Below are 17,998 nucleotides of genomic sequence, written 5' to 3' on the forward strand. Positions count from 1 at the left end.
CCCAAAGTCAAGTACCTGCTCTTTATCAGACAGAGCAAGGATTTGAAATCAGATGTCCCACCTCCCAGTGAATACCCTAAACACTAGGCTATGTAAGTGAAGGAGGGGCGCTCTCGTTCATGAGCACGTGAGAAGGCTGACCTGGCTTAGCCATCTAACTCCAGAAGTGGGTTCAGGGCTGTGAATCCTAAGTAGAGATAGATGCCTCCCTCCAACCTGGAGCTTGGTGTCTAACTATGTTTGAGGGGCAGGTCTTAGGTCCCCAGACCCCATCCTTGGCACTTCCTAGTGGCTGCCTTAGGCAGCTCCCCACTCAGCATGCTGGCTTCTGTGGATCCTATTCTTAGCTGCCTTTCTCTCCCCTGGCAATGTATAGGGAGCCTGGGCACCTAACTCATGGCTGAAGGTTCCATTAGGCAGCAGGGCATCTAAAAGTCAGGTGTTTCAACACTGAGCCTAAGTCCCCTTTGTGGATTTAACCCTTAACATTTCTATTACTCTTTTTTCTCATTTGTAAAATGGGAATAATGCTTCCCTCCATCACAGGGGTATTGAATATAAATTAATTAAAGTTAGTAAAGGGCCTTGACATCTTCTGATTGCAGTTCTTCTTGTTCATACTTTAAAGGGCTACTTTTCATAGGCTATAACAGCACAGTTAATTCAGTGATCTCTTTTGAAATTAAAATGAGCTGCTAAATCTTCCTTAAAATTATAATCTGAATCCATTTGTAAACTTTCCATTATTAACTTGAGAGATTTGTCATAAGATACAGTAACATATTTATGACCATGAGCAGGCTGAGAAGCGACACATGGCCGAATCCTGGTTACCACATATGGCTCTTTTCTGTACCATGCTGCCATTGGCAGCCTCTGGTGGTGGCAATCTCCAACTGCCTCACAAGTATAAAGATCCAGTTAGCTACTTTTGTCTGTTTGAACTACCCTACTCTCTGGCAAACTGCCCTATTGAGGAGCCAACAAGAAATTACCAGAGTTTAAGGGCTTTCATGTCCTCAGTCACATATCTCTACCTTTTTCCAAAACATAGGAGGAGACAGCGACTTTCGTTTCAGTGTTCGTTTAGTATACACACCACACACATTCAGGTTAATTTACCTGCTGGCGTTTTCCCTGTTTCTGTTTCCACAATACACAATTGTTCTAAAATACCTTGGTTCCAGTGGGAGATGTGTAAAGATTTTCAGAGGTGCTGAAGTCAAGGGAGCTCTGAATGTTCAGCACTGCTGAAAAGCAGGTCCAAAACTGATTTAGAAGAATCTGTTTGCTAATTCTGATTACACTGAAGTCTGTGTTGTTCCCTATGCAGGTTAATCTCACACATGGGATGGAAATGCCACAAATTTTATACTTCTTGTTTTCTTTGCATTGTTCTGGTGTGGGGCGAAGGGACACATGCATGCAAACAAACAGTTTGGGGGTTAGCAGAAGAAACCTGCTGATCCTCTGAGACCCAATCATTAACTTGGGAACTGCAGAGCCGAGTGCCATCTTCCTTTCAACCAGATGCAGGGTTTTCATTCACTTTTAACTACGTAATTTTAAAAAAATATTTTAGGAAAATATGTACACTACTTGTACTTGAAGTTAAACTTTGATCACTTTTTAAAAAAATACTACTACGTGCCCATGCTAGCTGTTGTATAGTAAAAGGTTTGTAGTTGGCTTATACTATGAGATCTGGCTTCTTTGATATGATTTAATTAATACACTGGATTTTAAGTAAAATACCTGTGGGTCAGAATCTGGAAAGGAAAGATGAATCACTGTTTATAATCTGTGGGAATACTTTGGGTTTAGGATCCTTTAAGAGTTGAACCTATCCTTTCCTCCCTCTTCAGAGAGGCCCTTCTCACGTTAATACTCCCTCCAGCAAAGGAGGGCTGGAGGTGATGCTCTCTGGAACCTGTGTCATTCTGAGCATTGACTGGGGAGCTGTTTGAGAGCTACTAGACACTGGGTTAGAACTGGGCCAGGCGTCCATAATGAAACCATTTTGCCTGCTTTCAGATTTTGTCACAAACCTAAGTTTCAGGCCAAGTTCAGGAAAAGGCTTGTGCAACTTTTGATGAACGTGAGTTTTGAGTAAACCTGGGCTAATTTATGACCATGAGTGGAAACCATGTGAGACATTTCCTAGATTTGAATGGTTTCACCCGAAACTTGGCTGCTCTTCTTCAAGAATTGCCCCGCCAATCTCCGTTGCTAGGGCACCTGCACCCTCAGGATGCAGGTACAGAGCCAGCTGGAAAACAGTGTCCAATGTGGATCCAGATTTTTCATCCAGAGGTACAAGAAGGACCATAACCCTATTCTCAGCTTCTTTCCTACTGCCATAGGCTCTGGATCAGAACCAGCACTCTCGTTCACTCCCCATTTCCTAGATACTGAAGTTTTTATAGCTGCTACTAATTAAAATGTTACCTTTGTGGAAGGAGTTAGGCAGGCTACTAAACCCCTGGCTGTTGTGATGCTGTTTTAACAACTTAGTCTGTCTCGAACTGTTACCAGGAGTCCAGTTTCCAGATGTGTATGGGTGTGGAAACCTGGCATTTCCTAAACACCACAGTTTTCAATTACGTATGTGTAGGCAGAGGATCCATGAATGTAGGCAATTGTTTCAAAGAGGCCTCTAAACTTAAATCCACAGTTTTGCATAGAAAATGCTCATGTATACACAACTTCTGCACCTGAAAAACTGCAGTTGCAAAAAATGTGAAGATGCAGTTTTAGAGGCTGGGATGAGGCCCTTTGAAACTTGGCCCTAGGGTAAGTATCTTTAGAATGGCAAGTTAATATCTCAAAGAATGACGTTCAGGAAACCTGCATAACTGGCCAAGTTCGGTGCTCATATTTCAGTGGGATTGCACAAGGTAATCGGGTTCTAACTCTACAGGGACCAGAAGTAGATGAAATATATCCCAAAGGCAGACCATGTGGCTGAAGTTTAGCCCTCCTGTAGTTGCTACTCAGGATTACAGTTGGAATAGCAACTCCTGCTCCACCACCTGCCAGCTATTTCAGGGTACCTGACCACTGGATTGGAATAAATTGACACTGGCCCATCTTCAGGGCTTCCTTCCAAAGCAGCCTAGCACAGACTGATTTTTGCCTTGCTCCTGACTACAGACAAAAGGAATGTGTGGGGAGTTCTTTTTGTCCTCCCCCTTCCCTTGCCACATGCATAGAGGACTTAAATATGAGATTATATAAACACTCACTTTTTCAGGTTTATAGTAATAAGAAATGTCCAATCACAACATTACTACATCAGGATTTAGGGAACCATTTGAGGTGTGAACATCCAATGTTTTAAAACAAACAAAAAAATGTGCAGATTACTAATGTATCTATTCCAGCTGAACTGTTTGCTATATGTTTGGGTACATCCAGGTCATAGAAGGGCTTCAGTGGGATTACAGTCAGTTCTTTAGAGATACTCTTTGTTAACACAAGGTATTTATCTTCAAATGGAATGGTGCAAAGGGGGTTGGTATTGGACATCTAGGAAAAATACTCTGGGGTGGAGGGGGTATTCAGGGATATTCTGGTTATTTCTTCTGGGATTCTGTCATTATTTGAACTGACTGCATAGAGGCTTGCTGGGTTTTTTTGAGTGCTGAGAACAGAGATCCTTTCTGAGGCAGTTCAGGAAACCTGTAGAACCTGTTGCTTCTCTCCAGGCCACAAATGTGATAAAAAGGTTTCTTGGGTGTGAGCCTTTTGTCATGCTGGTGTTTGCCTTTCTCTCTTGCAGCCAGTGGTTCAGTGTGCTGAGTCAGGTCAATGCTTCCACAGAACAGGAGATCCAGGAGATGCATGATGAGCAGGCAAACCCACAGAATGCTGTGGTGAGTCAAAATTTAAAGGCAGATTAAGCAGCATATATTTTTAGAAAATAAGGTGCCTGATTGTGACAGGGGCTGACCACCTCTGACAATCAGGCATAAATTTCCTTGTGTATGTTACTAACATAATTGTGGTAGTGGCTAGAGGGTCCCATTGTGCTAGTCACTTTGCACTCACACATAATGAGAAGATGGATCCTGCCCCAGGGAGTTAAAGCCAATATCTAGAGGTTAACATTTCTTTTATTATTCTAAATTTCCTTTTTACTATTTATAGTCTCTTGATTTTTTTTTTTTTTTTTGCATTTCACTGTCCTTGAGCAAAGAAAATTATTAGTTGGTTTCACTTTTTTTCTAGTCAGTTTCCCGATCAAGTTTTCATGCTCCAAAACAGTAGGGCAGTACTTGGGGTTAAAGTACTGGAAAGGCATACTTGTTTGATTAAATTAAAAAATACAACTATTTGTTAATTTAAAAAAATATTGGAACATTTCCGTTGGTTATTTTTACAGAACATATATCTGGGGGGCAGATATAACTCATTCAGTTTAGATAGTGCTAACAAGGAAACAAAGGAAATTAAAAATCTAGATTTCTGTTTGATGTTGGCTTCCCAAAGTTCTATACTGTGTGGTGGTAAGTTCTTGAGGGTATTGTAAATTAGGTCAAAATTGCAACTGAGTTGTAAAACTCAGAAAAATAGAAGTTGTTTTTGAACTTGCTTTGCAGTGAATGTAACTAAAGCTGATCTGTTATTAGATCTGTTTATCTGAAACCCTTTTTCCCTTTCCCCTAAATTTTAGTGGTTAGAAGAAACTGGCACCTAGATCTATATAGTTTTGCATAATCAAAGAATGCAAAGTAATTCCCAGTTTTGCTTATACCTAGAAGTAATAGATTTAATAATATATTCTAGTGATATTAAAATGTCTTCCTCTTTTTTGGTTGGGTTTTTGTTGCACAGGGCACAATGGATGTTGGACTGATTGATTCTGTGTGTGCTTCTGACAACCCAGATAGGTAAGTTCCACTGACATTTTTGGCTGGGGTGAATGTTTCCTCTTTCAAAATTTGACATTTTTTACACTGATCTCCATATTTTGCACATGAAACTATTTCACTGCCTTTCCTTTTTGATCGTGCCAAAATTGAGATTTTCCAACATAATGTATGAAGTGGGTGGAGAAGGATCTGCATCAGTTCTAGTGTGGGTTCTGCTGACTTGCCTGGCACAAACGTCTCTCTTGTTTGGGTCAACATGTGCATCAATCAGCTGTCTTGTTTCTCAAGAGGCCTGAAAGTAGGAGAGGAACAATAATGACTTTTTATTTATACAAACTGCTTTTAAAGAACAAGGCTTCTTGTTTTAAATTACTGTAAAAAGTAGGATTTTTATCTACCCTTACCAGGAAAACGCCTTTGCATTTTGTTATGGATCTCTTGCATTTCCCTTTTCCTTGGAGGTTATGTTCTAATAAGAAAATTATTTGGATGACACAGTTAGAGCAGAATGTTTTTGGAAATCATTGATTGACATGTTAGAAATGATTTATTGCAACCCCAGAACTCTGGCCAGGATGTACTTCACTTCGAATAACAGTGCATAACAGAGGAGGAAAAAACTGACATTATTTTGGAACATAGGGCTAGGTTCACTAAGAAATTTAAGCATGGCTAACTTTTGTCACCTAGAAAACCACAGAGATTCATAAGGCCAGAGTTCAGCGCCTAGGCTGCCTAGAATGGGATTCACAAAAGCCAGCATGCTAAGAGGTTCTTCACCTAAACTAGCCAATAGGAGATGCCAACCTATGGGATGTGCACTAAGCCCCATCCCTCTCTTGGAGACAGGTGCCTAAGTCTTGGCTGCAGGGACGAACTTCCCTCTACTTGGGATTCTCAGCTGCAAACCTCTCAGGCTTAGGTGCCTGTGCCAATTTGGGCGGGGGCAGAGGGAGCAACAGCAGCAGGAGGAGGCAGAGAAGCTCACTCATAATTTTGAGCCCAATGGCTAGGTTACTCATCTGGAATGTAGGAGACCCCTGGTTCAAGTCCCCCATCTGCCTGAGTGAGATAAGGGATTTGGCCAAGAATCTGCTACCCCTCAGCTGAGTGCCTTTAACCACTGGGTGATGGGATATTCTGATCTGAGGCTCCCTCGGTCTCTCTTATTGAAGCTGTTGCACTATGGCAGGGGTGGCCATAATTTACCGATGTACATTGCCAAAGAGACATAGTAATATATCAGTAGCCTCCATCAGCCCTCTCGCCACCCACAGCACCTCTTGCCCACTGGCAGCCCCGCCGATCAGCACCTCCCCCTCCCTCCCGCCCACCGCGATCAGCTGTTTCTCACTGTACAGGAGGCTCTGGGTTGGAGTGGGGAGGAGCAAGGGTGCAGCAGGCTCAGGGGAATGGGGCAGGAAGGGGCGGTAGCCTTGGGGTAAGGGGTGGAGTGGGGGCAGGGCCTGGGGTTGAGCAGTGGAAAGTTGGCACCTGTAGCTCCAGCCCCGGAGTCAGCACCTATGCAAGGAGCCACATATTAACTTCTGAAGAGCCGCAGGTTGGTCACCCCTGCACTATGGGCAAATAATGAATCATTGGGCAGGAGAGAGAGCAAGCATGTGAATGACTCTGTAGTTGGTGGTTAGAGTCCTGCTTTTCCAGTTATGTTTTTAATTATCCTAAGCATTTGGCTAAAAGTTATGAAGAAGGTTGTCCTGCCCCCAAACATTTTGTGTAGGTTTTCTCCATAGGGGCCCACACTGGTAAGCGAGCTCTGAGCACACTTATTGGATCAGGCCCTGCAGGCAAGTTATGCATAGGAAAACCTGTCTTCGCTAGATTTGTGCATTGCTTTGGGGCATAGATATCCAGACACCTGGCATGGGGCTGCAGTGCACATGCTCAGAGACAGCAACATAGGTACCTAGGGAACTTTAACTGCAAAAAATTTAGGCCCCGCGTGAGCTTATGTGCCTATTGATTTGGGGGCAGCTGAGCAGGGCTTTGTGAATCCCAGTCAGGCCTGATTCTGGGATTTAGACACTTAAAGTAGCAGTTATATGCCTAAGTCCTTTTGTGAATCTAGCCCATACTAGCTTGGGCCTAAACAACACTGCAGTGTTATCAGGTCAAAAATGCAAATGATAACAGTTCCTTTCTATCTCCTCATTTACAAATATGCATGGAGCAGCTGTTCTGAAATTATTAACCCCACCACAACCTACAAAGATCTGAACATTCCCAGTTACCTTAGTTGTGAACTGAAGTTTTATAAACAAGACTATGCAAGAAAGCAAAAGCCTGAAAATGCGATAGTAGTTAGGTTAAAAAAGTGTTGCTAAGGACACGTCTGGTGTTCATGTCAGCATCTCTGTGGGACCCATCTTAAAAAGAAAAAACTTCTCATCCTCTCACTTGCTGTGTTAAGAATCACACAGAAATACAATTTTTACATCCCCTAGAAATCAATGATCATAAAAGGAAAAGAATTATTAGGTTATATAGTACCAGGGGGTAGCCATGTTAGTCTGTATCCACAAAAACAACAAGGAGTCCGGTGGCACTAACAGATTTATTTGAGTATAAGCCTTCGTGGGTAAAAACCTCACTTCTTCAGATGCATGGAGTGAAAGTTACAGATGCAGACATAAATATACTGACACATGAAGAGAAGGGAGTTATCTCACAAGTGGAGAACCAGTGCTGACAGGGCCAATTCGATCAGGATGGATGGAGTCCACCCCCAACAATAGATGAGGAGGTGTCAATTCCAGGAGAGGCAAAGCGGCTTCTGTAATGAGCCAGCCACTCCCAGTCCCTATTCAAGCCCAAATTAATGGTGTTAAATTTGTAAATGAATTTCAGTTCTGCTGTTTCCCTTTGAAGTCTGTTTCTGAAGTTTTTTTTGTTCAAGTATAGCTACTTTCAAATCTGTTATAGAATGTCCAGGAAGATTGAAATGTTCTCCCACTGGCTTTTGTGTGTTACCATTCCTGATGTCCGATTTGTGTCCATTAATTCTTTTACATAGGGACTGTCCAGTTTGGCCAATGTACATGGCAGAGGGGCATTGCTGGCACATGATGGCATATATAACATTAGTAGACATGCAGGTCAATTCTGTTGCCAGTACAGATTGTTCCTTTCAGTACCAGTGTTGAGTGCTTTATCTAATTCAGTTTCAAGGGCCAGATTTAAAAAAATAAAATAAAAAATAAAAAAAATCTTCAATTTAGCAGGTGCAAGACACAGAATATATACATCTGCCTGATGTGGGTGATAGGACACTTGTGTCGTCTAATTAGATAGCTGATGGCTGTACTCATAATTGCAGGTTCAAAAGAAAGAGGCTGGGTTGAGATCCCTTTGAATGTTTACTCATAAATATTCTAGAATAGCCTTCCACCACTTTGCTAAGTAGATCTTTTGATGTTATTGATCACCTGCCTGATTGATTGTCCTGCCTTGCCTTTTGCAATTTATTCCTGGGGGAATTCTGCTCCAAAAATTAAAAAATTCTGCACACAATATTTAAAAATTCTGGAAAATTCTGCATATTTTATTTGTCAAAATAACACAATATAATCATGCCATTTTTAATTATTTGGGGAACTTATTTCAAAATACCTGTCAGCAAGTATCTCTAACAATACAGACAACAAAAAAGATTCAGGAAATGTTTTTTGACAAATAGATTTCTTAGTAGGCATATTAATACAGAACTTTGAGTAATAATTCATTTAAACTACAATACAGAAATGTATTTCCCACACAGCTCAGAAGCAGTGCAAACATTTAAGGGAATCATGGGTAACGGAGGAGCTCAGGGAATGGGAAGTAATTACTGGGAAGGAGCCTGGGAGTGAACCTGGAGGTTTGTTGCGTATGGGTGGGAAAAGTATGGACCGGGGTTTTTTTTTGGCGGGGGGGGGGGGGGGAGGAGAGAGGGATTGTTAGGGAGTTGGGGAGCCTCCCCCTGCAGATCCTGGCTGACCCCTAGCCTCTCCCATTCAGTCAGGCACCCCGTCCCCATGTGTCTCTGCACCCCCACTCAGCCATCCCCATCCCCCCCATCTCCATGTGGTCTTGCACCCCCTCCCATTCAGCCCCTGCCTCAGTGCTGTCACACCACTCACTCCTGTGCCTCTGTCCCTCCCAAGAGCCCTTCTGAACCCTGTCTGTGAACCACCAGCAACCCCATCCATCCGCCCCATATCCTGTGCCTCCTCCCCTGGCCTCTGCCTCCTCCCCCTCTGCGGCTGGCTGCACTGGTGTGTGAGCTGGCTGCTGTCTCTTCTGGTGCCACAGCAGCTCCTGGTGAGGGAAAGGTGTAATTGAAGCACCTCTCTAGCAGAATGTATTATCTATGGGGGACATGAATTCTGTGCATGCACAGTGGTGCAGAATTCCCCCAGGGGTAGCAATTGTGTCCTCCCTTGGTTCTCTTCCCACCTCTTTGACCTTATCTTCAGCCACTCTTTTGGATGTCTGTCCTCTCCAGCTTTCCAGAAGGGTTGTTTCACCGGGCTCTATCCTACACCCTCTTTTCTTCATGCTCTCAACCCTCATCTACTCATCTGGTTTCAACTTCCATCCAATCCCACCTCTCCACCTGTCTCTGATAATGGTTCACCATCAGGTTAAATGTAACATACCCAAAACTTTGAACTGCTGCTCATTCCTCCTGAACTCTCTCTACTCTCATTTTTGTTGCTGTTGAGTTTATACCCTAGGGACCAATTTTGACACAGCCCCAGCCCTTTCAACACATCCAGACAGTGGTCAGATCTTGCCACTTCTTTCTACATAATATTTCCCTGTCTACACAAAGCTAAAACTAGTCTAGGCCCTTCATTCTCTCCCATTTTGGCTACTGTAACCTCCTTCTCACTGGCCTTCCTGATACCCGTGTTATCCCCCCTCCAGTCAAGGTAAAACAGTTGCCTGCAGTCACCCTGATCACTTGTAGGTTCTCTCTCTTTTCCTTGCCCTTCATCTGTCTTTTGGTTTGCACACAGTTTGTTGCAGGGATTATCTTCCTTTGTTTTTGGAAAGTGCCCATCACATCAGGGTGAAAGCCTAGTAGCTATTTTTGCTGCTCTTCTCTGAATTGTCTCTAAATAATTTTGCCATTAAAATGCCCAGAACTGAGTGCAGTATTCCTAATGTATTCTCACTAGAACTGCAAAGTGAAAGTCTGTCATCTTCCTTCTTGATACTGATGATCTACTTATGTATCCCAAAATGGCCTGGGCCCTAATAAAGGCTTTCTGATATAATTCTTGTGAGCTAGTATCTTGGGGAGAAAAAGGGTCTGAAGAGTTCAAAGCGTATGGCTTGTGAAGACAAAAGAGCACAATAGTAGAATCTAATCCATGTAGAGCCACCAAGACAGTCCACTCACGTGATCTTAGGCAAGCAGGTCAATTTGCTGGTGCTTCAGTGAATCCTGGGGTAGGACTGGATGGAAGCCAGAATGTCATTTAAAAAAAGAGACTCTGCTGCCTTAACTGCACTGTATTAAAAATAAAGGGATCTATGTTCACATGCTGCTTCATTATAAATCTTCATAAATTATAGCTGGTTTTAGCTAAAGTAGCTACTGAAGCAAACACTTTAAATGGAGATGACCATGAACTACAAAGGTTGGATCCAGAGCCAAACTTCTTCAAGGTGGTGGTGGTTTTTTTTGTTGGAGTGGGGAAGGGTCTTATGTTGGGCTGATATAAAGATGGGGCAAAGTCTGGATATAAGTTTTCCCAAAGTTCAGGGCTGCATAGACCCAGTATTTGGTACAAACCTATATCTCATTTTAAACAAGTCTTTTTAAAAGCTTAACATTTTATAGGCCTGTAGAGTTCTTGAAATAAATGGTGCAGAAGTGAGGAACACTTGCCTGAATATAAAATACAAACAAGAGGGAAGTGTTTATGCTTATGGCAAGTGAGGTAAGTCAGTCATTTAGTTGTGGTGCAAACAGTAGTTATATTTACTGTATGGGTTTTTCCATCTTCGTTTTTTTCCATAGACCCAATTCATTTGTGATCATCACTGCTAATCGTGTTCTCCACTGTAATGCTGACACCCCTGAGGAGATGCACCACTGGATAACACTGCTGCAGAGATCAAAGGGAGATACCAGAGTGGAGGGGCAAGAATTCATAGTGAGGGGTAAGAATTAATGGGAAAGCAAACCAGAGGAGTCAAATTGTATAGATAAGTGGTTCCCAAACTGTGGTCTGTGGAGCACTTGGTGGTCTGCAGAGAGCTCGCTGGTCACATGCTGCTGACTTTGTTTCCTGCTGCTAACTCAAGGGATACTACTAAAAACACATTCAGACTTTCTTAATATCACTCTTACAAGTAAACGGTTGCTGTAGCTTCCACAAGGATGTTTTTTGATTTTGAATGGATGGGGAAGTGGTCTATGAGTCAGTCTTTTTAGTAAAATGTGGTCCATACCATTAAAGTTTGAGAAGCCCCAATATAGGTAATATGTAGTATTTCAAACTCACTTTTTCTTGGGAGTTAATTTGACACTGTTAACTTAAACAAAAGTTATTTAGAAAGAGGACTTGGCAATACTTAGTGATACTTTTATAAATTGTATTAATCATTTTTTAAAAAAGTCTAAGCTGCCAAAAGTTAACCACAGCTTTGCCTAATTCTATGAAAAGCTTTAATTCATGGGGTGTCTATTTAACAGGATGGTTACAGAAAGAAGTAAAAAACAGCCCGAAGATGTCTTCACTAAAGCTGAAGAAGCGCTGGTTTGTCTTAACGCACAACTCTTTGGACTACTACAAGAGCTCAGAGAAGAATGCCCTGAAATTGGGTACCCTAGTCCTGAATAGCCTCTGTTCTGTGGTACCACCTGATGAGAAAATCTTCAAAGAAACAGGTAATTTGTTCATGAGCATTAGGTTTTTCTGTGCACTGAGCTGCACTCCAGCCTACTTGGAAATGCAACACGCATAATAGGAAAATATTTTACATCCATTCTTTGTATTACAGGAATACATATGGGTAAACATAAGGTCAGTGGAGCTTAGGCTTCTAAATCACTGAGATACTTCACAAAATATTTTTCCAGTAGAGACATCTGAATTCATTGGGACAAACTGCAGAGGAGATGTGTAAGGTGGTATAATTCATTCTTTCTAACACTCCTAATACTGCTAAATTAGTGTACAGTAGTTTACACATCAAGGATTTGGAAGAAGGCATAAATTAAGGCAGCCTTCACCCTACTTTCTAGCTTCTCAGCATGTAACTTAGAGCAACTTAGACTCTACCAGTGTTAGTGTCTAAGTAGCTCTACAGAAACAGAGTCAAATTTACACCACCTTCCAAGTCACCTCTAAAAACATTTTCTAAACTCGTTTTCAACTCTGATTCATAAGCTTTCGTGAGCTAGAGCTCACTTCATCAGATGCATTCCTACAGCTCACTTCATCAGATGCATTCACTGAATGCATCCGATGAAGTGAGCTGTAGCTCACAAAAGCTTATGCTCAGATAAATTGGTGAGTCTCTAAGGTGCCACAAGTACTCCTTCTCTTTTTGCGAATACAGACTAACACGGCTGCTACTCTGAAACTCTGATTCAGTCGTTTTCAAATAAGAGGCTCCTTTTTCCTTATTTGAACTGTCCAGTGCAATCTTCACTGTGTACCTACAAAGTGATTTTTGCCACCCAAAGAGTAAATAAGCTTTCTTTAGACTCTCTTTTCTCATGAAAATCCCATATTGGGATGTACGGAAAATAAAGTTTGAATATATACTTGCTTCTCATTGGGACTGAATCAGCAGTGTATTTTTAAGGTGCAAGAAAGCTGCACAGATGAGAACACATTTTGGTTTTACAGAATGAGTAGCCTGTGTGTTAATATCCATGTTTACATAAATAATGCAGGCTTTTAAAGGATTTCTTCTGTAAGACAATGTTGTCCCAGTATCCTCTTGTACAGCTAGGATGAGACAAGTCTGTCTTTACAATGTGGCTTATGGTCACCTTCCACCTTACCAAGATGATGAAGCCTGTGGAGAGTGCACATGTATGGATCAGGATGGAGTGTTCCATGCTAGCACTGGTTGTCTCGGAGGCTATACCTCCCTAACAGAAATATGGGTGACTGCAGCTTGCTCTATTTTCGGCTACTTAGTTGCAGACTTTGGGTTCCAGAGAAGTTGCCAAGGAGACTCCAGTGGAGCAGTTTATCTGTGCCTGACATGCAGTTTGTGTGTTAGTAAAACGCTGTCATCTGTTCTTACATCAGAATAAGCATAACCACTAAACATTTTGTGATCATTAATTTTGCTGTTGTCATAGGCTACTGGAATGTAACTGTGTATGGACGCAAGCACTGCTACCGTCTCTATACAAAATTGCTCAATGAGGCCACCCGCTGGTCAAGTGCCATCCAGAATGTTACTGACACAAAAGCGCCGATTGATACTCCAACCCAGCAGCTTATTCAAGATATTAAGGTAAAAATAAGCCTCTGAAGGGGGTGACTGCATATACATTTGGAACCTGTCCTGCTCCCTCTATCATGTGACATGAAAGGAAATAGAAGCCCAATGACCCAATTTCTAAACAATTAGATGCCCAATATAAACCATCTCAGACACACATACACCATCCAGCAGCCAGAGAAATCTCTCCTTTAACTGTTACAAGAGCAAAAGAACATGGGATATATAGCCTGTGGAGGGGAAAGAGTCAGGAAAAAGCTACCCTATATGTTTGTTTCCCTTGGAAACCAGTGTAACTTTTGCCCTGTTAATTTGTGTAACTTAATGCTGCTTAAAGCAGCATTAACTAATGCACTTTGTGATCCCATTGGAGGGGTTACATGCATGGGCTCTCACCATCTCTCCCTGCGGATCTCTGTTGGTCTCACTTCTGCGGATGATATGGCAGATCTTCGGAAAAGATGAAAACTTCAGGATTCTTCAGAAGGTTTCTAAGGTCCAGGGCTGTCTGGCTACTTTTCACCAGAAAGAGATTAATTAAAAACCTGATCTTTTTGATTGGAAAACACGTTTTGACATTTTGCAAAAATTTTAGAATGGTATGAAAACAAAACCTATGTGAAATGAAAATAAATTTTGAAAGCTCAAAATTCTTCCAAAAATGGATTTTCCATCCTTTGCACAGCTCTTGTGATTAACGCTTTTATTGCACAGACTAAAGTGTGGCTCATTCTGGGCCTCATCTTGGAAGCTGCTGAGCACCCATAACTCCCTTTGATGTCAATGGGAATTGGGAATACCAAGCACCTCTTGTGATCATTACTTATAGTAGGTGTTTAAGAGAATAGCTGCTTGATCTTGTCTGTCAAACTATGAAAACATCTGGCGAGACATTCTTTAAGTAGGGAAACTGGCAGGACTATGAAGTGTACAGGATTTAGGAGAGTCATCTATAGCATATGCTGCTTTGGGCATCAAAACAAGATGAGAATGCCACTTTGCCATGATACAAGTTTCTACATCTTCAATGTGGAGAAGAATGGCAGGCACTTCTCATATCCGTCTGAAATGATGACTGACCCCCTGAAGAAATAATTCTGCAGGTCAGTTTTTATTGCTGTATCTTTTAGCAACAAGTAATTTTAATAACAGACTTTTTCACATGGTACTGCAGTTGAATAATCTGTTCACACGCATCCATCACTGGATTATCATTCACACTGAACCAGGAATTATACCTTTTTTTTTTTTTTTAAACCACCAGGAGAACTGCCTGAACTCTGAGGTTGTTGAACAGATTTATAAGAGAAACCCTATTCTCCGTTACACGCATCATCCACTGCACTCCCCATTACTGCCATTGCCATATGGGGACATAAATCTAAACTGTAAGTTTTTCAGACATGTAAACTCGCTCTCTCTTTCCCCCAGGTTACCTACTATACCCTAGGGAGCACAACTTTAGTTTCCCATCAGGGGCTCCATAGAAGCCCTGCCTTGTGAAGGCTGCAACAAAGATTAGTTTAGAGATTTAGAGATAGTAAAGATTTAATCCCATCAACCACCCTGGTCACATCTCCTTCCCTGATTATCACTACACACTTTACTGGCTGCATTCAGAGCCCCTCTCTTACTGAGTGGATGCGGGACTGCAGCTGCCTTAAGCCACTACAACCTCCAGTTTAAAACTGTTACATATTTCATCATTTGTGTGGGGAAAACATGGAATCCAATATACATATATTATTTTTGAGGATATTTAATTTGAAAAGTCATTGATATAGATAGATATTGCAAACTTTGATTTAAAAAAACAGGTGTAATAACCATTCCAGCCAAGTCATGGTTTACCTCCAGGTGAGCACCTCATAGACTTTGAACTCTGGGACAGAGTCGTTGCATGATTGGTTATGAATTTGATTTCCTTAAAAAGATAAACTTAAATTATTTTGAAACTCTTACTGCCTGTCAAAGAGAGAATCCCACTCCGATCAGGACTGTTCTGTGAAGAAAAGGTGGCAATCATGGGATTAAATCTCAGGCTATCAAATGGCATTTGTGTCAGATTTTCCTCTTGTCTTCTCTAAGACCCAAGTTATACCCTGCTGCTCCATGGATTTCCTGGGAGGGGGGAAGGGGACCTGCAAGGGACCCCCACTGAGTCTTGTGCAGTGGCAGAACACAGGAGCTACTGTCCCTTCACTCTTTTAAGCTGGCTGTGCATGCAGGAAGAGTAAGCTACACCCCTCGAAGGGTGTAGCAGTGGGCATGCTCTAGGAAGACCACTGCCTCCTGAGTAGTGGCGCTGGAACACTTTTAATAGTGGGGGTGCTGAAAGCAGTTTTTACTTTTTATCTCATCCCCTTTACCCCTGTCCACACCCCATCCCCCGGAGCTGGGAGCAGGGCTGTGTCTCTGGGAGGGGGGGAACCCTAATAGGGGTAAGGGGGCCAAGGCTGGGGCCACAGGTGGGGGCAGGCATGGAGCCAGGAGTGGAGTCCTGGGCATGGGACCCCAGGTGTGGGGTTGGGAGCGAGGTGCTGGGCACGGGGTTGGGAGCAGGGCCCTGGGTGCAGAGCCCCAGGCACGAGGCCAGTGGCCGGGGAGTGTGGCTGACCTCCAAGACCTGCGCCCTGGGCCGGGGAGTGGAGCCCCAGGCACAGGGCCAGCAGCCGGGGCCCCGCATAAAACCTTGGGGTGCTATGCACCTATGCTCCTGAGGTAAGATTCTTGTCAGAGTTCTCCCTAAGATGATGCAGCTTCACATAGTTCCTAATGCTGGGCTATTTAAAGTTTCATTTGAGCCCCAAGTTATTTTCCATAATGACAACACGTAAAGAAAAGTCAGTCACTCACCACCACTCATAAAATAGACTGCTACCTATCTTGCCAGTGGGATTAAGCCTAACTGTGAATCAAACATAAGGATTACTCAGGGTGCAGGGAGGGGGTAGCTCAAGGTGCAGAGAGGGGAAAGCTGGGGCTGTGTGCACATGGGGTGGCTGCGGGTGCAAGGAGTGGGGTGGCTAGGGGCTGTGTGCAGGCAGGGGGGTAGCTCAGGGTCCAGAGAGGGAGTAGTTGGGGCTCGGGGTCGGGTTTCAGCCACAGGGCCCCGCAGCCCGCTTGAAAGGGCTCATGGACTGCAGTTGAGAACCGCTGAGCTAGAGCATCTCTTTTATAAGACCTTCCTATGTCTTACTCACTTCTTGTAGTGCTGAAAGACAAAGGCTACACAACTCTCCAGGATGAAGCCATCAAGATATTTAATTCTCTGCAGCAGCTAGAGTCTATGTCTGATCCCATACCTATAATCCAGGGTATCCTTCAGACAGGGCATGATTTACGACCCCTTCGAGATGAGCTCTACTGTCAGCTCATCAAACAGACTAACAAAGTGCCTAACCCAGGGAGTGTGGGGAATCTCTATAGCTGGCAGATACTCACATGCATGAGTTGCACCTTCCTGCCCAGCCGGGGTATCCTCAAGTATCTGAAATTCCATCTCAAAAGGTAAGAGGCTACAAATACTTAGGATATAAAAATATAGTTTTCAGCTCTTTTTCTTCACTTTGTCTCCTCTCCTTGTAATTTTTCATAACATTTTCCAATAAATAGGAATCTTTGGGGGAAGGGTTTAGGAATCCCTTGAAGTGTACCAAGTATTTCAACCACTGAATCTAAAATTTAGAGGAAAAGTAATCAAATTCATTTAAAATTTACATGGAATAATTTTAATAGACTTCAATGGTATCTTTTGAAGAATTGGTTAGGACCTTATTCCTGCAAAAACTTACTCATGCGCTTAGCTTTATGCACAGTGCATAGTAATTTTTAAGTGAATGGCACTAATGACAACACCTAAAGTAAAGCAAATGCACAAGTCTTTGCAGGATCAGGCCCTTCTTTTTGTAAACGGGCCCAGATCTTGCATTGACTGTAAAAACTCTTTACCTACAGAAGTAGTCTTAATGGTTTAGAGCAGGACTCCTGGGTCCTACTCCTGGCTCTCCCACCAACTTGTGCAAGTCACTTCACCTACTTATGCCAGTGTTTAGTGAGACAAGATAACTGTGTTATGATGCTTAAAGAGATATTATGTTAAAATAAATATTTTTAAAAACCTCTCTTTTCTGCCATTTAAAGTGTTACTAATTAACTTTACTATTAAAAAGGAAACTGTTTTTAAAATTGATTCCCCCCCCCCCCCAATTTTTGTTGTTTACTTCATTTAGACAATGAAATAGATTAGTCAGTTTCACTCTGGATTATAGGATCATTAGGTTCCCTTTTGGTTCTTATATAGAAGAAGGGTACAAAGTGTCTGGGTCACTGGGAAAGTTATTCCTTTAAAAATAAACAATTTCTGTTGGAATTTAAGTCATGTCAACATTTCTATTGATGTTTGTATTGGTACAAAATCATTTTTTACAAAACCAAAGTTCTGCACCTGAATTATTTGTGTTGCTTTTAATTGCAAGTGTTCGTTTAGTGTTTGGGAAGCATTTTGAGATCACTGGCTGAAAGGTATGAATGCAAATTTATTATTTAAAAACAGTAGTCACTGACTTTGAGCGTATGTTGGATTGGCAGAATTGGAATTTTGACAGAAATGGATGGGGTTTTTTAAGCATTTTTCACAATAT

At 42.3% G+C, this 17,998-nt stretch overlaps 1 protein-coding gene and 1 long non-coding RNA gene across 6 annotated transcripts in view; one reads left to right on the forward strand and one right to left on the reverse strand.

Moving 5' to 3' along the window:
• The window catches only part of MYO10 (myosin X), a 273,342-nt gene that overhangs the window by 244,317 nt on the left and 11,027 nt on the right, over positions 1-17,998 (forward strand). The window contains exons 28-34 of the mRNA XM_074945009.1: positions 3,782-3,875; positions 4,837-4,892; positions 10,906-11,048; positions 11,584-11,778; positions 13,210-13,367; positions 14,620-14,743; positions 16,568-16,865. Of these exons, the coding sequence (XP_074801110.1) occupies positions 3,782-3,875; positions 4,837-4,892; positions 10,906-11,048; positions 11,584-11,778; positions 13,210-13,367; positions 14,620-14,743; positions 16,568-16,865 (1,068 nt within the window). The remainder of the gene's footprint in view (positions 1-3,781; positions 3,876-4,836; positions 4,893-10,905; positions 11,049-11,583; positions 11,779-13,209; positions 13,368-14,619; positions 14,744-16,567; positions 16,866-17,998) is intronic.
• LOC141982707 (uncharacterized) overlaps positions 2,880-17,998 on the reverse strand; it is a 65,694-nt gene continuing 50,575 nt past the window's right edge. For 3 of the 5 annotated variants that reach the window (XR_012638192.1, XR_012638188.1, XR_012638191.1), the window contains 3 exons: positions 13,752-13,870; positions 5,279-5,343; positions 2,880-5,166 (listed from right to left, as the gene is read on the reverse strand). This is a non-coding gene — a long non-coding RNA (uncharacterized LOC141982707). The remainder of the gene's footprint in view (positions 5,167-5,278; positions 5,344-13,751; positions 13,871-17,998) is intronic. The other 2 variants (XR_012638189.1, XR_012638190.1) reach the window with 1 other exon arrangement.

This window comes from Natator depressus, chromosome 2 (genome assembly GCF_965152275.1).
Source record: "Natator depressus isolate rNatDep1 chromosome 2, rNatDep2.hap1, whole genome shotgun sequence".
Lineage (NCBI taxonomy): Eukaryota > Metazoa > Chordata > Testudines > Cheloniidae > Natator > Natator depressus.